The sequence below is a fragment of the Gobius niger genome (genome assembly GCF_951799975.1).
Source record: "Gobius niger genome assembly, chromosome: 18".
In the NCBI taxonomy this organism is placed as follows: Eukaryota; Metazoa; Chordata; class Actinopteri; order Gobiiformes; family Gobiidae; genus Gobius; species Gobius niger.
The window spans coordinates 1063735-1087165 of record NC_136869.1 but is presented as its reverse complement, the minus strand read 5'-3'; the positions used below and the strand labels follow the sequence as shown (position 1 = coordinate 1087165).

General features: G+C 36.6%; 1 protein-coding gene across 1 annotated transcript in view; it reads left to right on the top strand.

Moving 5' to 3' along the window:
- Positions 1-6833: 6833 nt before the first annotated feature.
- Positions 6834-23431, top strand: part of dipk1c (divergent protein kinase domain 1C) — a gene marked incomplete at its 5' end in the record, with an annotated part of 35959 nt that continues 19361 nt past the window's right edge. Inside the window, 2 exons of the mRNA XM_079576630.1 lie at positions 6834-7070; positions 21012-21263. Of these exons, the coding sequence (XP_079432756.1) occupies positions 6834-7070; positions 21012-21263 (489 nt within the window). The remainder of the gene's footprint in view (positions 7071-21011; positions 21264-23431) is intronic.

Here is a 23431-nt window from a genome sequence, read left to right as displayed (position 1 = left end):
CCCGGACTAAAGATGGACTAAACCTGCACTAAACCAGGTCTTAACCCGGACTAAAGATGGACTAAACCTGCACTAAACCAGGTCTTACCCCGGACTAAAGATGGACTAAACCTGCACTAAACCAGGTCTTACCCTGGACTAAAGATGGACTAAACTTGCACTAAACCAGGTCTTACCCCGGACTAAAGATGGACTAAACCTGCACTAAACCAGGTCTTAACCCGGTCTAAAGATGGACTAAACTTGCACTAAACCAGGTCTTAACCCGGTCTAAAGATGGACTAAACCAGGTCTTAACCCGGACTAAAGATGGACTAAACTTGCACTAAACCAGGTCTTACCCCGGACTAAAGATGGACTAAACCTGCACTAAACCAGGTCTTAACCCGGACTAAAGATGGACTAAACCTGCACTAAACCAGGTCTTACCCCGGACTAAAGATGGACTAAACCTGCACTAAACCAGGTCTTAACCCGGACTAAAGATGGACTAAACCAGGTCTTACCCCGGACTAAAGATGGACTAAACCTGCACTAAACCAGGTCTTACCCTGGACTAAAGATGGACTAAACTTGCACTAAACCAGGTCTTACCCCGGACTAAAGATGGACTAAACTTGCACTAAACCAGGTCTTACCCCGGACTAAAGATGGACTAAACCTGCACTAAACCAGGTCTTACCCTGGACTAAAGATGGACTAAACCTGCACTAAACCAGGTCTTACCCCGGACTAAAGATGGACTAAACCTGCACTAAACCAGGTCTTACCCTGGACTAAAGATGGACTAAACCTGCACTAAACCAGGTCTTAACCCGGACTAAAGATGGACTAAACCTGCACTAAACCAGGTCTTAACCCGGACTAAAGATGGACTAAACCTGCACTAAACCAGGTCTTACCCCGGACTAAAGATGGACTAAACTTGCACTAAACCAGGTCTTAACCCGGACTAAAGATGGACTAAACTTGCACTAAACCAGGTCTTAACCCGGACTAAAGATGGACTAAACCTGCACTAAACCAGGTCTTACCCCGGACTAAAGATGGACTAAACCTGCACTAAACCAGGTCTTACCCCGGACTAAAGATGGACTAAACCTGCACTAAACCAGGTCTTACCCCGGACTAAAGATGGACTAAACCTGCACTAAACCAGGTCTTAACCCGGACTAAAGATGGACTAAACTTGCACTAAACCAGGTCTGAACCCGGACTAAAGATGGACTAAACCTGCACTAAACCAGGACTAAACCCGGACTAAAGATGGACTAAACTTGCACTAAACCAGGTCTTAACCCGGACTAAAGATGGACTAAACTTGCACTAAACTAGGAGCTGAACTGGGACTAAAAAAGGACTAAACAAGGGCTAAATTTAGTCTAAACTAGGAGCTGAACCTGCACTAAACCAGGTCTTACCCTGGACTAAAGATGGACTAAACCTGCACTAAACTGGGAGCTGAACCTGGACTAAACCAGGTCTTACCCTGGACTAAAGATGGACTAAAGATGGACTAAACTTGCACTAAACTGGGAGCTAAACCTGCAATAAACCAGGACTAAACCCGGACTAAAGGTGGACTAAACTTGCACTAAACTGGGAGCTAAACCTGCAATAAACCATATCTGAACCCGGACTAAAGATGGACTAAAGATGGACTAAACTTGCACTAAACTAGGAGCTGAACTGGGACTAAAAAAGGACTAAACAAGGGCTAAATTTAGTCTAAACTAGGAGCTGAACCTGCACTAAACCAGGTCTTACCCCGGACTAAAGATGGACTAAACTTGCACTAAACTAGGAGCTGAACTGGGACTAAACAAGGACTAAACCAGGTCTTAACCCGGACTGAAGATGGACGAAACTAGGAGTTCACTTTTATCTAAACTAGTCGCAAAACCATAGACTAAACCAGGGCTAAACCTGTATCAAAGCAGGTCTAACCCGAGACTGAACCAGGACTAAACTAAGCTCATTGTCAGAAACTCTTTGTTGTATTTCAGGAGTTTGTTTATATTTTTGTTTGACATGAATTGGCCTCACGTCTCGGTCAGATGTTCCTCCTGACGTTCCTCTCCTCTGGTTTCAGACTTCATGGATCTTCTGGGTCCCGGACCGGGCTCTCCAGTCTCCGGAGACGCAGCCACAGTTTGTTTGTTCAAAGCCTCAGCGACGGATTTCCCACGAACCAAAACGTCCGAGAGCGAAGGCGGAGGCGGGAAACGCGGAGACGTTCTTCAACTTTGACCTTCAGCTCGTTTTCTCCGACGCGCCTGGAACTCACACGGGCTTATTTTGATGCCCTGGAGCTAAACTTTTAGGCCGTTTTGTCGAGGTCTTGTTCACGATGGTGCTGGAAACCTGAACCGAGTCAGGACCAAAACCCGGGACCGTCTTTCTTTTATCTTTCGCATTTGTCTCGCATTTTTCTCACACATTTCTCACGTTTTTCTCACGATTTCTTTCATAATTTTGTCTGTAAACACCGGTTCTAAACCCAAACCAAACCAGGACCATCAGGACCTAAACCAGGACCATCTCTGAGAGGAACTTTCATCACAAATCATCACGCATTTTTCCCATTTTTCTCACGCTTTTTTGACGAGGTCTCCTTAATCATTTTGTCTATAAACTCCAAGTCAGGACCAAAACTCTGTCTTGAGTTTATGTCCCTGTTTCATTTGCTTTAATTCCACATTTTTCTTGTATTTTTGTCACACTTTTGTTTTTGCATTTTTCTCCCCTCCTTTAACCGTATTTTTCTCACGCATTTTAGACAAAATCTTTTTCTAAATTTTAACAATAAAACACCACTTGAAACCCGAACCAAGCCAGGACCAAAACCAGGACCATCTTTGCATGAGAACTTCTTCCTGATTTTTTTCCATTTGCTCATTTCTCTTTTGTCACACATTTTTCTAGTATTTTTCTCACGCTTTTTGACGAGATCTTTTTCATAATTTTGTCTGTAAACACCGGTCTAAACCCGAACCAAGCCAGGACCAAAACCAGGACCATCTTTGAATCAAAACTTCCTCCTGATTTTTTTGCTCATTTCCGTTTTGTCACACATTTTTCTAGTATTTTTCTCACGCTTTTTGTCGAGACCAAAACTAGGACCAAAACCAGGACCAAAACCAGGACCAAAACCAGGACCAAAACCAGGTCCAAAACCAGGACCATCTCTGAGAGGAACTTTCTATTGAGTTTTTTTTTTTCCCGTTTCAATTGCTTTTATTCCACATTTTTCTTGTATTTTAGTCACACTTGGTTTGCGATTTTCTCACGATTTTTCAGTGTTTCTCTCACGCTTTTTCCACAAGATCTTGTTCATAATTTTGTCTGTAAACACCGGTCTAAACCCGAACCAAACCAGGACCATCAGGACCAAAACCGGGACCAAAACCAGGACCATCTCTGAGAGGAACTTTCTCTTGTTTTTTTTCCCCCCATTTCATTTGCTTTAATTCCACATTTTACTTGTATTTTTCTCACACTTTTTTGACAAAATCTTTTTCAAAATTCTAACAATAAAACACTGGTCTAAACCCAAACCAAACCAGGACCTTCAGGGCATAAACCTGGTCCATCTTTGAGAGGAACTTTCTCCTGATTTTTTTCCATTTCATTTCAAATTTCAAATCATCACGCATTTTTCTCACGTTGTTCTTTTTCATAAAGAAAGCCGGGACCAAAACCAGGACCAAAACCAGGACCATCTCTGAGAGGAACTTTCTATTGAGTTTTTTCCCCCATTTCAATTGCTTTAATTCCACATTTTTCTTGTATTTTAGTCACACTTGGTTTGCGATTTTCTCACGCTTTTTCAGTGTTTCTCTCACGCTTTTTCGACAAGATCTTTTTCATAATTTTGTCTGTAAACACCGGTCTAAACCCGAACCAAAACCAGGACCATCTCTATTCCTATTGATTTTTTCCCCCATTTCAATTGCTTTAATTCCACTTTAATTTTTTGCGTTTTTCTCCCCTCCTTTTACCGTATTTTTCTCACGCTTTTTCAACAAAATCTTTTTCTACATTTTTACAATAAAACACCACTTGAAACCCGAACCAAGTCAGGACCAAAACCAGGACCATCTTTGAATCAAAACTCCCTCTTGAGTTCTTTCCATTTGCTCATTTCTCTTTTGTCACACATTTTTCTAGTATTTTTCCCACGCTTTTTGTCGAGATCTTGTTCATAATTTTGTCTGTAAACACCGGTCTAAACTTGAACCAAGTCAGGACCAAAACCAGGACCAAAACCAGGACCATCTCTGAGAGGAACTTTTTTTTTTCCCGTTTCATTTGCTTTAATTCCACATTTTACTTGTATTTTTGTCACACTTTTGTTTTTGCGATTTTCTCACGCTTTTTCAGTGTTTCTCTCACGCTTTTTCCACAAGATCTTTTTCATAATTTTGTCTGTAAACACCGGTCTAAACCCGAACCAAGCCAGGACCTTCAGGGCCTAAACCTAGTCCATCTTTGAGAGGAACTTTCTCCTGATTTCATTTCAAATTTCAAATCATCACGCATTTTTCTCACATTCTTCTTTTTCATAAAGAAAACCAGGACCAAAATTCATTTGCTTTAATTCCACATTTTTCTTGTATTTTTGTCACACTTTTGTTTTTGCGTTTTTCTCCCCTCCTTTTACCGTATTTTTCTCACGCTTTTTCAACAAAATCTTTTTCTAAATTTTCACAATAAAACACCACTTGAAACCCGAACCAAGCCAGGACCAAAACCAGGACCATCTTTGAATCAAACTCCCTCCTGAGTTCTTTCCATTTGCTTATTTCACATTTTTCTCACACATTTTTTGCATTTTTCTCACGCTTTTTTGACGAGATCTTTTTTAGATTTTTTTCTACAAACTCCCGTCTAAACCTGATCCAAGCCAGGACCAAAGCCGGACCATCTCTTCCGTGGAGCTTCCTCTCGATTTTTCTCCGTTTAATTTAACATTTGTCTCGCATTTTTCTCACGCTTTTTCTGTCTAAGCCTTTGAATCAAACTTCCTCCTGATTTTTTTGCTCATTTCCCTTTTGTCTCACATTTTTCTCGTATTTTTCTCACGCTTTTTTGACGAGATCTTTTTCTTAGGACCAAAGTGGAACCATTTCTTGGAGAAACTCGTTGTCGTTCAGGGATATTTTCCTCTTTTTCCCACAAACATTTTTCTTTTTCATATTTTCTCGCGGTTTTGTGATATTTGTCTGAAACGTTCCTCTGGATTTAAACACACCGTGATCCGCTTCCTTCAGCAAACGAGGCTAAAATGGAGAAAGTAAATGTTCAACACGACGAGGACGCGCCTCAGTGACCGTACGGTGCCTCCACAGCGCCACCTGCTGTTCACAGAGAGAATGTTCTTCTGACTGTGGAGCCTTTAAAGAAACGTCTTCGTCTTTCAAATGGAGCCGAGTGAAAGGAGGAAGTCCTCCACACAGATCCTACTCGAGTAAAGTTACTCAAATACTTCACTCAAGTACGGGACTGGAGTAGATTTACTTTTACTAGAAGCCTTTGGGATATTTGCTGCCGTCTCTTCCCCTGAGACTCTGACATTTTCTCACACGTTTCTCTTTTGTTTATTTCTGTTTCATCTTGTGCTTTTTTTTTGCTTTTTTTGTTGCACTTTTTCCACATTTTCTCAAGCTTTTTTTTTACATTAATCTTTTGATTTTTGTCACATTTTCTCAAGCCTTTTCCAAACATTTCTCCCACTTTTATGTCACACTGTTTCTCTGTTTTCTCACGCTTTTCCCCCCAAGTTTAGCATATTTCAATTTTTCTGTCACACATTTTCCCCGTAGTTTTGTTGCACTTTTTTCTTGCAGTTTTTCACATTTTTATCCAGCTTTTTTCCTGCATTTGAACGTTTTCTTTTTTCAAATCTTTCTCGCATTTTTGTCACGCATTTTTTTCTCGTGCTTGTTTGCATTTCTCGCGTTAATCCATTTTTTCCTGCATTTTCTCAACCTTTTTTTTTACATTAATCTTTTGATTTTTGTCACATTTTCTTAAGCCTTTTCCAAACATTTCTCTCACGTTTTTGTCTCACTGTTTCTCGGTTTTCTCACGCTTTTCCCCCCAAATTTCAATTTTTTTTCTTTGATTTCTGTCACACATTTTTCCCGTAGTTTTGTTGCACTTTTTTCTTGCACTTTTTCACATTTTTATCCAGCTTTTTTCCTGCATTTGAACGTTTTCTTTTTTCAAATTTTTCTCGCATTTTTGTCACGCATTTTTTTCTCGTGCTTGTTTGCATTTTATCTCATGCTTTTCCCTCGTTAATTCATTATTTCCTGCATTTTTTTCTTGATTTTTTTTTAGCATTTTAACACTTTTTTTTATTCTTGCATTTTTGTCACACATTTTTAGCATTTTCTTTGCATTTCTGGCGTTAATCCATTTTTTCCTGCATTTTCTCAAGCTTTTTTTTTTTACATTAATCTTTTGATTTTTGTCACATTTTCTTAAGCTTTTCCAAACATTTCTCTCACGTTTTTGTCACACTGTTTCTCTGTTTTCTCACGCTTTTCCCCCCAAATTTCAATTTTTTTTCATTGATTTCTGTCACACATTTTTCCCGTAGTTTTGTTGCACTTTTGTCTTGCATTTTTTCACATTTTTATCCAGCTTTTTTCCTGCATTTGAACGTTTTCTTTTTTCAAATTTTTCTCGCATTTTTGTCACACATTTTTTTCTCGTGCTTGTTTGCATTTCCCACGTTAATCCATTTTTCCCTGAATTTTTTCCCCCATTTTTGGTCCCTTTTCCCCCCGCACGCCTTTACCTGGACAGTCCCCGCCCCCCCCTCGATGTCGGACGGCGTGTGGGTCCCTCTGGGGGACGGCGCTCCTCCCTCGGGCTCCCGGCCCCGCGGCGGCGCCCTCCGGTGGCTGAGGGCCCGGCTGTGCACTCGCGGCGGCTCCGTGCTCTTCGCGCTCGTGTGGTTCGGCTCGTGGCTGCTCCTCAACGGCCTGGTCCTGGTCCAGACCCGGATCTCCACGGACTTCTGCTCCGACGCTCGCAGCAGCGACATCCTGCGCCGCCTGGTGAGTCTCCGCCATTTTTATCTTTTTTTTTTACCATGTTTATTCTCTGAGATTTATCCAGGAAGTGACTCCATCATGTCTGAGTCTGGTCTTTCCCACGTTTATTCATTCACAAATACTGACATGTTTGGTATCCACGTGTAGCAGGAAAGGCTGTGATCCAAATATGGTCATTTCCTTTGAGGGAGACAGTTTGGAAAGTTTTTGAAAACAATGAAGTTTGGAAGTTTGAAGCAAAAATTGGGACGGTTTGGAAAAGTTTAAAAAATTGTAGAAAAGTTAAAAATATTGGAATTTTAAAAGAAAAATTGAAACATATATATTTTTTAATTTAATTACAATTGTAATTTTTTTTTTATTATTTCCTTTTTTTAATTTTTTTTTTCTACATTTTTTTTTTAATTTTCAAAAAACAGATTTTTATTTTTACATTTTGGAAGAGTTTGACAGTTTCAAAGATTTTAAAACGTTTTGGAAAATTTAGAATAAAAAAATAAAAAAAATTGGAAAAAGTTTTGAACATTTTTTGATAAACTTTTGGGAAATTTTGGGAAAATGTTTGAAGCAGTTTGTAAAACGTCCTCCATCATGTCTGTGTCTCCCTGGTCTTTCCCACGTTTTGTCATGGTCTGCTTTCTGTTGCCCTGTTTTAGTTTGTTTTCTTGTGTTTATGTCCTTGGTGTTTTATTTTGACATGTCTTTTTGGTCTGTTGTGATTTTCTGTTTGACGTCCCTCTCGTTATTGCCGGCCCCGCCCTGATGTGTTTCACCTGTGCCCCGTTTCCTCATGTATTTCTACCCCCGTGTTTCCCTTGTTCTTTGTCAGTTCATTGTCTTCATGTCCGTTTTCAGTTGCTCCTGCTTTATTTTTGTTTTTTGTTTCTTGTTTCTTGATTTTTGCACATATTAAATCTAGTTCCGTTGCAGTCTGCATTTTGGGCCATTTCTTTCTTCATTTTTACTTTAAACCGTGACACGTTTATTCATTCACAAATACTGATATGTTTGGTATCCACGTGTAGCACAATAGGCTGTGATCCAAATATGGTCATTTCCTGTGTGGGAGACAATTTGGAACAGTTTTAAAAAGTTTTTGAAAACAATGAAAAGTTTGAAACAAAAATTGTGACGGTTTGGAAAAGTTAAAAAAAATTGTAGAAAAGTTGCTAAAAATATTGGAATTGAAAAAAAGAAGAAATATATACTTTTTAAATTTAATTAAAATTGTTTATTTGTTTTTTGTTTTTTTATTATTTGCTTTTTAATTATTATTTTTTTGACATATATTTTAATTTTCAAAAAATAGATTTTTTTTTTACATTTTGGAAGAGTTTGAAAAAAAACTCGGAACAGCTAAGAAAAGTTTGAAACATTTTAAAACCTTTTGGAAAATTAAGGAAAAATAAATAAAACAATTTTGGAAAAAGTTTTGAAATTTGTTTGGGAAACCTTTGGGAAATGTTAGGAAAATGTTTGAAGCAGTTTGTAAAACGTCCTCCATCATGTCTGAGTCTCTGGTCTTTCCCACGTTTATTCACTCCATTAATACTGATATGTTTGGTATCCACGTGTAGCAGGAAAGGCTGTGATCCAAATATGGTCATTTCCTTTGAGGGAGACAGTTTGGAACAGTTTTAAAAAGTTTTTGAAAACAATGAAAAGTTTGGAAGTTTGAAACAAAAATTGGGACAGTTTGGAAAAGTTTAAAAAATTGTAGAAAAGTTGCTAAAAATATTGGAATAAAAAAAAACAAATTGAGATGTATATATTTTTTAAATTTTAATTTTTATTATTTCCTTTTTTTTTTTTTTTTTTTTACATTTTTTTTAATTTTCAAAAAATAGATTTTTTTTTTTTACATTTTGGAAGAGTTTGATAAACAACTCGGAAAAGCTAAGAAAAGTTAGAAACATTTTAAAACGTTTTGGAAAATTAAGAAATTAAAAAATTTTTGAAAAAGTTTTGAAAATTGTTTGGGAAACTTTTGGGAAATTTTGGGAAAATGTTTGAAGCAGTTTATAAAACATCCTCCATCATGTCTGAGTCTGGTCTTTCCCACGTTTATTCACTCACAAATACTGACTGTTTGGTACGGCTGTGCAATTAATCGAAATTCGATTACGATTTCGATTATTACACTGAACGATTACATAATTAGCATAATCGATTTTTTTCCCCCAATTTTTTTTTCTCCCTCCTGAACCGAGCACATTTTCTCCAGTTTGGCTTTACCCCAATCCAAAAGCTTCTGGAAAAAAGGTGTGAAAATAGCGACAAAACTGAGACGAAAACAATGATGGAAATGAGACAAAAAAGTGAGAAAACTTAGACAAAAAAGTGAAAAATTGATGAAAAAGTGTCAAAAATGTCATAAGAAATTGACAAAAAAATGACAAAAAATGGATTAAAAAATGACAAAAAAGTGACAAAAATGTGATTAAAAATGTGACAAAAAATCTAAAAATGTGACAAAAAATGACAAAAATTTGATTAAAAATGTGACAAAAAATGACAAAAAATTGATGAAAAAATGACAAAAAAATGACAAAAATTTGATTAAAAATGTGACAAAAAATGACAAAAAATGACAAAAATTTGATTAAAAATGTGACAAAAAATGACAAAAAATTGATAAAAAATGACAAAAAATTGATGAAAAAATGACAAAAAATTGATAAAAAATGTGACAAAAAATGACAAAAATGTGACAAAAAATGACAAAAAATGACAAAAATTTGATTAAAAATGTGACAAAAAGTGACAAAAATTTGATTAAAAATGTGACAAAAAATGACAAAAAATTGATGAAAAAATGACAAAAAATTGATAAAAAATGACAAAAAATTGATGAAAAAATGACAAAAATTTGATAAAAAATGTGACAAAAAATGACAAAAATGTGACAAAAAATGACAAAAAATGTGACAAAAAATGACAAAAATTGATGAAAAAATGACAAAAATTTGATAAAAAATGTGACAAAAAATGACAAAAAATTGATGAAAAAATGACAAAAAATTGATGGAAAAATGACAAAAATTTGATAAAAAATGACAAAAAAAATGACAAAGAAGTTACAAAAATGTACCCAATACCCAAATACCCAACAAAAAAATGATGGAAAAAAAATGATGACGTGATGAAAAAGCTCCTCTCGGTTCAGGCGGGAGTTCAGAGGTTAAACCATGACAGCCTCACCTCGGGCACAGCCTTTCCTGCTACACGTGGATACCGAACACGTCCTCGCTCTCACTCGGAGCAGCTCTGATCTCCGTCAGTGGAGTCCGGCACAAACAGGAAGGGCCTTATCTGGTTCCCACGGCGACGCGCAGATAAGACCGCATTACCCAGGATGCCGCGGCAGATTACCCACGATGCTCCGGGGCCCGGCCTTATCTCGGGCCTGGGTTTACGGGAACAGCGGCGCACGTGTCGCTTTGTAAGGAGGCTTTCAGACGGTCAGTCCTGGGTCAGTCCTGGGTCGACTCAGACTCAGACTCAGCTCCTCAGACTCAGCTCCTCAGACTCAGACTCAGACTCAGCTCCTCAGACTCAGCTCCTCAGACTCGGCTCCTCAGACTCAGCTCCTCAGACTCAGCTCCTCAGACTCAGACTCAGCTCCTCAGACTCAGCTCCTCAGACTCAGACTCAGCTCCTCAGACTCGGCTCCTCAGACTCAGCTCCTCAGACTCAGCTCCTCAGACTCAGCTCCTCAGACTCAGCTCCTCAGACTCAGCTCCTCAGACTCAGCTCCTCAGACTCAGCTCCTCAGACTCAGACTCAGACTCAGACTCAGACTCAGACTCAGCTCCTCAGACTCGGCTCCTCAGACTCGGCTCCTCAGACTCAGCTCCTCAGACTCAGCTCCTCAGACTCAGCTCCTCAGACTCAGCTCCTCAGACTCAGCTCCTCAGACTCAGCTCCTCAGACTCAGCTCCTCAGACTCAGCTCCTCAGACTCAGACTCAGACTCAGCTCCTCAGACTCAGACTCAGACTCAGCTCCTCAGACTCAGCTCCTCAGACTCAGACTCAGACTCAGCTCCTCAGACTCAGACTCAGACTCAGCTCCTCAGACTCAGACTCGGCTCCTCAGACTCAGACTCAGACTCAGACTCGGCTCCTCAGACTCAGCTCCTCAGACTCAGCTCCTCAGACTCGGCTCCTCAGACTCGGCTCCTCAGACTCAGCTCCTCAGACTCAGCTCCTCAGACTCGGCTCCTCAGACTCAGCTCCTCAGACTCGGCTCCTCAGACTCAGCTCCTCAGACTCAGCTCCTCAGACTCGGCTCCTCAGACTCGGCTCCTCAGACTCGGCTCCTCAGACTCAGCTCCTCAGACTCGGCTCCTCAGACTCGGCTCCTCAGACTCGGCTCCTCAGACTCGGCTCCTCAGACTCAGAGCTTTGACCTCTAACCCCAAACATCCATCACTGTCACCGAGACAAAGCCCGGATTCAGACCGAGACCCGAGTCCAGGACCGAGGTTTGACAATAGCGGGTTTATTGAGAGGTTCAGCACGGCGGACGGTCTCCTCTTTGGAAGGGAACCTGACTGGACAGTGTGGGGGGGAGGAAGGGCATCGGGGTGAAAGCGTCCGTTCTTCCTCCTCCACACTTCTTCAGACTTTGCTCCTTGTGTTTTTGGAACAGCGCGGCGCTTTGTCCGACGAGCGGCTCCAGAAACACCGTGAAATCACAGAGGAAACACTTTCACAGTTTATGTTCCAGGCGTCCAAATATGGTCGTCACGTCCTGGAGGATTCGCACCGTGCGTGTTACCGGTTATTTCCAAACTCTGCTTTAAACAGATGAGTCTTTAGGACACGGACGCCCCGATATCGGAGCCGATACTGGGGAATATATACAGTACACTCTGTTTCTGAAGAGTTCTGACGTTTTAAGAGTTTTTTTTTAAACTTTTCCAAACTTTAACCTCTTAACTCCCACCTGAACCAAGAGGATCTTTTTCCGCACATCATTTTTTGTCATTTTTTTGTCATTTTTTTGTCAGATTTTCATCACATTTTGTCACATTTTTGTAACAAAAAAGTTGCAAAAATACAATTTTTTTCATCCATTTTTTGTCAAATTTTTGCCATTTTTTGTAATTTTTTAGTAATTTTTTAGTAATTTTTTTCATACATTTTTTGTCAAATTTTCTCAATTTTTTGACACATTTTTGTCATTTTCTTGTCAATTTTTTTGTAATCTTTTTTTGTCAATTTTGTATCAAATTTTCGTAATTTTTTTCACATTTTGTCACATTTTTGTCAATTTTTTATCAAATTTTCATCATTTTTTTGTCATTATTTTTCTCAATTGTTTGTCACATTTTTGTCATTTTCTTGTCATTTTTTTGTCATTTTTTGTCATTTTTTTGTCATTTTTTGGTCAGATTTTCATCACATTATGTCACATTTTTGTAACAAAAAAGTTGCAAAAATACATTTGTTGGTATTTTTTTCATCAATTTTTTATCAAATTTTTGTCATTTTTTGTCACATTTTGTAATTTATTTGTAATTTTTTGGTAATTTTTTTCATACATTTTTTATCAAATTTTCTCAATTTTTTGATACATTTTTGTCATTTTTTGTCACAAATCTGTCATTTTTTTGGTCAATTTTGTATAAAATTTTCGTATTTTTTTTCACATTTTGTCACATTTTTGTCACTTTTTTTTATCAAATTTTCATCATTTTTTTGTCAAATTTGTATCACATTTTTTGTAATTTTTTGGTAATTTTTTTCATACATTTTTTTATCAAATTTTCTCAATTTTTTGATACATTTTTGTCATTTTTTGTCACAAATCTGTCATTTTTTTGGTCAATTTTGTATAAAATTTTCGTATTTTTTTTCACATTTTGTCACATTTTTGTCACTTTTTTTTATCAAATTTTCATCATTTTTTTGTCAAATTTGTATCACATTTTTTGTCATTTTTTTGTATTTTTTTCATCCATTTTTTATCAAATTTTCATCATTTTTGTCATTTTTTTGTCAAATTTTTGTAATTTTTTTCGTTCATTTTTTATCAAATTGACATTTTTTTGTCATTTTTTTGTCATTTTCTTTTCAATTTTTTGTCATTTTTTCGTCAATTTTTTGTCATTTTTTCGTCCATTTTTTGTCAATTTCTTGTGACATTTTTGCCACTTTTTCATCAGTGTTTTCTCACTTTTTTGTCACATTTCCATCATTGTTTTCGTCTCAGTTTTGTTGCTATTTTCTCACCTTTTTTCCAGAAGCTTTTGGATTGGGGTAAAGCCAAACTGGAGAAAACGTGCTCGGTTCAGGCGGGAGTTAAGGGGTTAAACTTTGCCTTTTTTGACCCAAAATCTACTTTTCAATCGTCCAACTCCCAGATCTACCAGTTCAGAGTCAGAAGTTTTCTTATTGTCCCACAAACCCTCCCTCTCTGAAACACCCCAGACCAGGGCTGGAGTCAAGCAGGGGCTGACGAGGGCCATGCCCAGGGGCCCCGCAGGTTTTCTGTGTTTTCTCTGTGTGTTCTCTGTGTATTCTCTGTGTTTTCTCTGTGTATTCTCTGTGTATTCTCTGTGTTTTCTCCGTGTTTTCTCTGTGTATTCTCTGTGTATTCTCTGTGTATTCTCTGTGTATTCTCTGTGTATTCTCTGTGTATTCTCCGTGTATTCTCCGTGTATTCTCTGTGTATTCTCTGTGTATTCTCCGTGTATTCTCTGTGTATTCTCTGTGTATTCTCCGTGTATTCTCCGTGTATTCTCTGTGTATTCTCTGTGTTTTCTCCGTGTATTCTCTGTGTATTCTCTGTGTATTCTCTGTGTATTCTCTGTGTATTCTCCGTGTATTCTCTGTGTATTCTCTCTGTACTTTCTGTGTTTTCTCTGTGTATTCTCTGTGTATTCTCTGTGTATTCTCTGTGTATTCTCCGTGTATTCTCTGTGTATTCTCTCTGTACTTTCTGTGTTTTCTCTGTGTATTCTCTGTGTATTCTCCGTGTATTCTCTGTGTATTCTCTGTGTACTTTCTGTGTTTTCTCTGTGTATTCTCTGTGTATTCTCTGTGTATTCTCTGTGTATTCTCTGTGTATTCTCTGTGTTTTCTCCGTGTTTTCTCTGTGTATTCTCTGTGTATTCTCTGTGTATTCTCTGTGTATTCTCCGTGTATTCTCTGTGTATTCTCTGTGTACTTTCTGTGTTTTCTCTGTGTATTCTCTGTGTATTCTCTGTGTATTCTCTGTGTATTCTCCGTGTATTCTCTCTGTTTTCTCTGTGTATTCTCTGTGTTTTCTCTGTGTATTCTCTGTGTATTCTCTGTGTATTCTCCGTGTATTCTCCGTGTATTCTTCGTGTATTCTCTGTGTATTCTCCGTGTATTCTCCGTGTATTCTTCGTGTATTCTCTGTGTATTCTCCGTGTATTCTCCGTGTATTCTCCGTGTATTCTCCGTGTTTTCTCTGTGTTTTCTCTGTGTTTTCTCTGAGTTTTCTCTGAGTTTTCTCTGTGTATTCTCTGTGTATTTTCTGTGTATTCTCTGTGTATTCTGTGTATTTTCTCGCGGCCTCCAGAGTCGGGGCCTGTCCCGGTTTAGGCCTGGATTCCTGAGTCCGAGGCCAGGCCTGGACCTGGCCCCGGGCCCGGTCCCGTCAGCGGCCCGTCACCGGCCCGTCAGCGGCCCATTAAACCCGAGCTCCTGATAAAAGCCCGGTTACGGTCCCGGACTAAGTGTCCCGGGCCGGACCCGACGACAGACCGGTCCCGCCCCCGCCACTTCCTGTTTCACGCTCACACGATCCGTCGCCGCGGTAACAGCTGTGATCCGGTTTCACTGAAGGCCCTTTGTCTCGAGGCCCAGCTGCCGCAGAGTCCGGCTTCAGGCCTGGGTTTGGTCCAGTTTCTCCAGAGGCTCATGTGGGAACTGGGGGACGGCATCTGCACGCCCCACTGTGATCAAATAAACTTTATTTACAGAGCGGAACAAACGTACAGTTATGAGCAGTATGTTTAACCTCTTAACTCCCGCCTGAACCGAGAGGAGCTTTTTCCTCACGTCATCAGATGTTTTTTACAGCATTTTTTTGTTGGGTATTCAACTCATTTTTGTCACTTTTTTGTCAATTTTTCGTCAATTTTTCGTCAATTTTTTGTCACATTGTTTTTTTTTTTGTGGTTTTTTTTTTTAATTTTTTGTCAAATTTTTTGTCAATTTTTTTTATGTTTGTTGTCAAATTTTTATTAGATTTTTTTTGTCACATTTTTGTAATTTTTAGTCACTTTTTTTTCATTGTTTTGTCTTTTTTTTTTTTGTCATATTTTTGTAATTTTTTCGTCCATTTTTTATCACATTTTTTGTAACATTTTTGTCATTTTTTGTAACATTTTTTTATCAAATGTTTGTAATTTTTTTTCACATTTTGTCATTTTTTTGTCACTTTTTTTTTGTCATTTTTTCGTCAATTTTTTATCTTTTTTTTTGTCATTTTTGTAATTTTTTGTCAATTTTATCACATTTTTTTCATTTTTTTTGACACTTTTTTTTTTCTTTTTTTCATCAATTTTTTCATCAAATTTTTTAAATTTTATTTTTATTTTATTTTTTGTCATATTTTTGTAATTTTTTCGTCCATTTATCACATTTTTTGTCACATTTTTATCATTTTTTGTAATTTTTTTTCACATTTTGTCATTTTTTTGTCAATTTTTTGTATCTTTTTTTTTGTCATTTTTTCATTTTTTTGTCACATTTTTTTTTCTTTTTTTCATAAATTTTTTAATCAAATTTTTTAAATTTTTGTCACATTTTTTGTCATTTTTTCGTCAATTTCTCGTGACATTTTTGCCACTTTTTCAAAATTCAAATTTTTTGTCTCATTTCCATCATTGTTTTCGTCTCAGTTTTGTTGCTATTTTCACACCTTTTTTCCAGAAGCTTTTGGATTGGGGTAAAGCCAAACTGGAGAAAATGCTCTCGGTTCAGGCGTGAGTTAAAAACATTTATATATAAATGTACTTTTCCTGAAGTCCTGAACTCACCGGTCCAGAGCTGAGAACTTCATAAACGTTTGTCTCCTGCTTTAAACCTCAGGGAAATACAGTTTACACACGAGGAGCTTCTTCAGCTCAAACTGCTCCACAAACAACACAAACAACACAACTTTACCTGAATCTAAAACAGACAAAAGACCAACAAGTGTTAATCACAATGATGTATGTTTGTGTTTAAAATAAGCCTTCACTGTGTTTAACCTCTTACCCCCCGCCTAAACCGAATGCCTGTGTAACACCTCATTTGAAAGCTAAGACCCACAAAACTGATCTTTTTCCTTGCGTTGTTGCTGTGTTGTGTCACCTTTTGTATGGTTTATTTTGTGGTGTTTTTTTTTGGAGTTTTTGTAATTTTATTGTTGCATTTTTGTTGCTTTTTTGTTAAAATTTTGTCACTTTTTTTAAAAATTTTGTCAGTTTTTGTTGAATTTTTGTCAGTTTTTGTTGAATTTTTGTCAGTTTTTGTTGAATTTTTGTCACTTTTTGTTTTAATTTTTGTCAGTTTTTGTTGAATTTTTGTCACTTTTTGTTTTAATTTTTGTCAGTTTTTGTTGAATTTTTGTCACTTTTTGTTTTAATTTTTGTCAGTTTTTGTTGATTTTTGTCACTTTTTGTTTTAATTTTTGTCACTTTTTGTTTTAATTTTTGTCAGTTTTTGATGAATTTTTGTCAGTTTTTGTTGAATTTTTGTAACTTTTGTTGCGTTCACATCCTTGTTTTCTTCTCATTTTTTGTGGCTGTTTTGGTGCTTTTTTTCCCAAGAATCTTTTTGATTTGGGTAAAGCCAAACTGGAGGAAATGTGCTCGGTTCAGGTGGGAGCTCAGAGGTTCAGGCCAGAGGAGGTCAGGGGCTCTACAAACAGGACCCTGATCATTCACAAAAAATAATAGTTATTAATCCAATTAATTCAAAGGAATTTTACATTATTTTGCAGCTGAAACAACATCAAGCCAAAACTTTAGGCTCGAGAGGTTTAAACTAAGCAGATGAATGGACATTTCCTCCTTTAGGGGCCCCTGTAGAGCCTCGGACCCCACTTTGGGAACCAATGCTTTAGAACAAAGGGCTGAAACACAGACCCACAGTTTATGAAATGATGAGGACATTTGTGATGATCAGATCTTGTCATGTGAGTCCTTCAGATTAATGTGACACACGTTAACCTCTGACCCCCCGCCTGAACCAAATGCATTCTGTCCTCTTCTGCCTGTGTAGCACCTCATTTGAAAGCTAAGACCCACAAAACTGACCTTTTTCCTCGCGTTGTTGCCGTGTTGTGTCACCTTATGTAGGTTTTTTTTCCTTTTTTTTACCCATTTTTGTCACATTTTGTTGAATTTTTGTCACATTTTTGTTGAATTTTTGTCATTTTTTGTTGAGTTTTTAATCACATTTTTGTCACTTTTTTGCTGCGTTTACATCCTTCTTTTCTTCTCATTTTTTGTGGCTGTTTTGGTGCTTTTTTCCCCAAGAAGCTTTTTGATTCGGGTAAAGCCAAACTGGAGGAAATGTGCTCCGTTCAGGTGGGAGCTCAGAGGTTAAAGTAGAAAAGTCCAATTATTCGACTCAACAGGAGAGAAATGTGAATTGTGACACCTTCACGAGTGTCATGTGACCTCTGAGATCATGTGACCTCTGAGAGCAGACCTGGACAGGTTCTGTTTCATGTGGAGACTTTCTCACGTCTGTCAGTCGGGATCACAGCCACTTGTGTTTGAGGAATGTCTCCAACAGGATTATCTCTGTAATCCCATAATCCGGACTGACCCAGACCTCCAGGTCCGGTCCTGGTCTCTGTCCCGGGACGTGTCCTGGTCTGGACTCAGGGACCTGTGTCTGACGACTCGGCTTTAAAGAGGGGGTGTTCTGCTTTTCTCAGTCCCATAGCACCAGTCTATATCACACTACAATGATGACAAACCTTCTATTGGTCTGTAAATGCAGTAAATCAGAATAACTGCCTTGTATAAAATGTCTCTCTCAAAATGGCTGCAGCGAGAACTCAGGCAAGGTTAGTGCTAGATGGTCTGCTCCGGAGGGACGGTCTGCTGTGAAAACGTGAGATATCATGACACAAATGAAAGTTAGGGCCAGGGAAATGGTTAACCTCTTAACTCCCGCCTGAACCCAGAGGATCTTTTTCCCCACGTCATCAGATTTTTTTCCCAACATTTTTTTGTTGGGTGTTGAACTCATTTTAGTAACTTTTTAGTAATTTTTTATCACATTTTTGTCATTTTTCCGTCCATTTTTAATACATTTTTTGTCACATTTTTGACATTTTTTAAAATAGATTTTTTGTAATTTTTTGTCACATTTTTGTAATGTTTTATCACATTTTTGTCATTTTTTCGTCAATTTTTGACATTTTTTCGTCCATTTTTAGTCCATTTTTAATCAATTTTTTGTCACTTTTTTTGTCACTTTTTTTGTCACAAATTGTCACATTTTTGACATTTTTTCGTAAATTTTTCGTCAATTTTTTTGTCACATTTTTTACATTTTTTATCCATTTTTTATCCATTTTTTGTCCATTTTTTGTGACATTTTTGTGACATTTTTGCCACTTTTTCATAAATGTTTCGTCACTTTTTTTGTCAATGTTTTCTCACTTTTTTGTCACATTTCCATCATTGTTTTATCGCTATTTTCACAGCTTTTTTCCAGAAGCTTTTGGACTGGGGGTAAAGCCAAACTGGAGAAAATGTGCTCGGTTCAGGTGGGAGTTAAGGGGTCAACCTTACGGATTAGGATTATTTGTATTTTTAGACAAACCAACTCATAGATCTATACAAACAGACCGTCCCTCCTATCTAGCGCTAACCCTCAGGCAAACCTATCCCTAAAATGGCCGCCATCACAGTTTTTACAGATTACTCAGAAATACGTGAATGTGCCAAGGCAACACTTCAGCCATGTTTTTAATGAGGGAGTGACAGAATAACATGATGGAAAGCTTGAAAAAGTCCATTTTGCATAACACCCCCCCTTTAAATAATAATCAATAATCAAACAGCCTCAGTTCACGGCTCTGTGGTCGATGTGGAGTCACTTTCTAAAGGCTGGTTCTTCTCCAACGTCAACACATATTTTTATATTTCCTTAAAACAATCAAGTAAATATTGAGAACAAAAATATACGGAACATATTTTGAAAACAGGAGAAACATTTGTGAAAATGAAGGAACATCATTTAGGGAACATTTATTTAAAAAATAGGGAAAATTGAGCAGTGGCTGGAAAAAAAAAAAACAGGAAATACTGAGAATAAACATGGAAAATATAAAGGAAACATTGGGTGAAAAATTAGAAGGAATATTGGGGAAAATTGGGGGAAATATTGGAGAAAATGGGATGAAAATTTTAGAAGAAAATTGGGGAATGAAAAAAAATGGGGAAATATTGAGAAAAATTTGGGGATATGAAGGAACATCATTTAGGGAACATATCGGGGAAATATTTAAAAAAAAATAGGGAAAATTGAGCAGGTGTTGGAAAAAAAACACAGGAAATACTGAAAATAAACATGGAAAATATAGAAAACATTTGAAGGAAAATTGGGGGAAATATTAACCCCTTAACTCCCGCCTGAACCGAGCACATTTTCTCCAGTTTGGCTTTACCCCAATCCAAAAGCTTCTGGAAAAAAGCTGTGAAAATAGAGACAGAACTGAGACGAAAACAATGACGGAAATGTGACAAAAAAGTGACGAAAAATTTATGAAAAAGTGGCAAAAATGTCACAAAAATGTCACAAGAAATGGACAAAAAATTGACGAAAAAATGACAAAAAATGTGATAAAAATTAATAAAAAATTACAAAAATGTGACCAAAAAATGAAAAAAAATTGAGAAAAATTTGACAAAAAATTGGGTAAATTGAGCAGGTGCTGGAAAAAAAATTCTGGGAATATTGAGGAAAAAATCAGGGGAAATTATTAGAAAACATAAGGGAAAAATTGGGCGAAGAATTATGGAATATTGGGGGAAACTGGGGGGAAATATGGGAACAAATTTGAAAAAAAAATGTGGGAAATATATTAAAAAAGGGGGATATATTGGAGAAAATGGCATGAAAGTATTAGAAATTAAGGGGGGGAAATAAGGGGAAATATTAGGGGGGGTTGGAAAAATGAAAGGATGATTGGGAACAAATAGAGGAGAGGAGATGGTCAGTTTAGGATTATCATTCTCTCTGAGCGATGAGATGTTCCTGCACAAAAATGTCACAAGAAATTGACGAAAAAATGACAAAAATGTGACAAAAAAATGACAAAAATGAGAAAAAAAAAATGACAAAAATGTGACAAAAAAATGACAAAAATGTGACAAAAATTTGACAAAAAATGACAAAAATTTAACAAAAAATGAAAAAAAAAATTACAAAAAAATGACAAAAAATTACAAAAAAATGACACAAAATGGACGAAAAATGTGATAAAAATTTGACAAAAAATGACAAAAATGTGACAAAAAAAATACAAAAATGTGATAAAAATTTGACAAAAAATTACAAAAAATGGATTAAAAATGAATGAAAAAATGACGAAAATGTGACAAAAATTGGACAAAAAAATGACAAAAATATGACAAAAAAATACAAAAATGAGACAAAAATTTTGAGAAAAAATGACAAAAAATTGACAAAAAATTACAAAAAATTGACAAAAAATGAAGAAAAAAAAATTACAAAAAATTGACACAAAATGGATGAAAAAATGACGAAAATGTGACAAAAAATGACAAAAATTTGATTAAAAATCACCAAAAAATTACAAAAATGTGATAAAAATTTGACAAAAAAATGAGCGCTGAGATGTTCAGAAGAAAGGCTTCATCCGTGTGATCGAGAACGTCCACAGATATTTGGATGTTTAGCTCCAGCTCTGCTCTGACCCTGTTCCCCCCCCCCAGTGCGTGGACTTCTCCGCGGGGCGAGTCTCCGGCGACCTGTGCCTGGACCTGTGCGTCCTGAAGACGGTCCAGTACCGGCGCTGTCTTTACTACGAGAACGGGAAGAAGGTCCTGGAGGTCCGCTGGAGAGACCGCACCGTCATCCTCAAGTCCAAGCACGAGAACTTCTCCCACTACGAACCTCTGACGGCCACGCAGGACGCGGCCGACGACCTGTCCCCGCTCGACGTGGTTTACTACGCCACCATGGAGGTGAGCGCCGCGGTCAGGGCCAGCGCTGGTCCACACCAGGCGGCAACAAATGAGATAAAACATTGACCAAAAAATTACAAAAATGTGACAAAATGGAACAAAAATGTAATAAAAAATTTATGAATTTTTTTTAAAAATGTGACAAAAAACGACAAAAAAAATCTAAAATGGGATAAAAAATTAACCTGGCTAACACCAGGCTGCTGTGTGCGCTCGAATTATTTCGAACTGCACAACAGCCTGGGGACCATGGCCAAATCTCCGGTGGATTTGGGAACCAATCACAGAGCGAGGAGGGACGGCAAGACGATGACGCGCTATTCGATATATGGAAGCTTGTAGTTTATTTACGGATAATTTAAAAAAAAGTTTATTTACGGATCCAACATGACAGCAGCAGACACGATGGTATTTTTTGATCAAGCTTTAGACCTTGTTCTAAATAATTTAGCTCAAAAGTTTACAGCGGGTGCGTCATACGTCATCTCATACGATGATATGATTGGCTGTGGCCTCGTGCAGACGCATGATAGACTTTTTTTTTTTTTTTTCGTATCGCCCAATAAACGAGTATGGACGATCGTAAACCACACCTCTCCTACGAGAAAATGAATTGGTGTCCCCAGACTAAATATCACTTGTGATTTTAGTCTGGTGTTAGCCAGGCTAATAAAAAATGGACAAAAAATGACAAAAAAGACAAAAAACAAACAAAAAAAATGACAAAAAAATTGACAAAAAAAATTCAAAAATGTGACAAAAAAGTGACAAAATATTGAAAAAAATGACTAAAAAAGATTTAAAAAAAAGACCAAAAAAAGACCAAAAATAAAGACCAAAAATAAAGACCAAAAAATTGACAAAAAAAGTGACAAAAAAGTGACAAAAATGTGATAAAAAATTGATGAAAAAATTACAAAAATGTGACAAAAATGTGACAAAAATTTGATTAAAATAAATGATGAAAAAATGACAAAAAAATTGCTACTAAAGGTTTTTCAGTGGTTTTCTGTAGTATCAGGTGAGCTTATTAACATACTAAAAGTCGACCAAAATCTGACCACTGGAAAGGTCTCATTTTCAAGATGGCGTCCAAGAGGGTGGCGAGATCCTCCTTTATTATTCATCCTAGACAAGTCTTTTTGGTGTCTGGGAGTCCAATGGGCTTGTTCAAATGGAAGTCACATGATCACATAATTGTATCATAGAAATCGTGGACAAATGGCAACGGCACACATGAAAATAGCAACAAAAAATGACAAAAAATGGACAAAAAATGACAAAAAATGTGACAAAGACAAAAAAAAAATGACCAAAAAAAAATGACCAAAAAAAAATAACCAAAAAAATGTGATTAAAAAATCGACGAAAAAATGACAAAAAATGTGATTAAAAAATTGACGAAAAAATGACAAAAAATGTGACAAAAAATGGAAAAAAAATTGACAAAAAAAATACAAAAAAGTGATAAAAATGTGATAAAAAATTTATGAAAAAATTACAAAAATATGACAAAATGTGACAAAATGTAATAAAAAATGGAAAGAATTTTTTTTAAATGTGACAAAAAACGACGAAAAAATGACAAAAATGTGACAAAAAATTGACAAAAAAAAATCTAAAATGTGATAAAAAAAATTGACAAAAAAATGACAAAAAATGACAAAAAAGACAAAAAAAATGACAAAAAAATTAATTAAAAAAAATGACAAAAAATGACAAAAAATTGACAAAAGAAACGACAAAAAATGGACAAAAAATGACAAAAAAATGACAAAAAATTGACAAAAAAATGACAAAAAAATGACAAAAAATGTGACAAAAATTTGACAAAAAAATGACAAAAAAATTTACAAAAAAATTCAAAAATATGACAAAAATGTGATTAAAATGGACAAAAAAATGTGACAAAAAAATGACAAAAAAATTGACAAAAAAAAATTCAAAAAAGTGACAAAAATGTGATAAAAAATTAGCAAAAAAATTACAAAAATTTGACAAAAATATGACAAAAATTTGATTAAAATAAATGATGAAAAAATGATTAAAAAGAATTGCTACTAAAGGTTTTTCAATGGTTTTCTGTAGTATCAGGTGAGCTTATTAACATACTAAAAGTCTACCAAAATCTGACCACTGGAAAGGTCTCATTTTCAAGATGGCGTCCA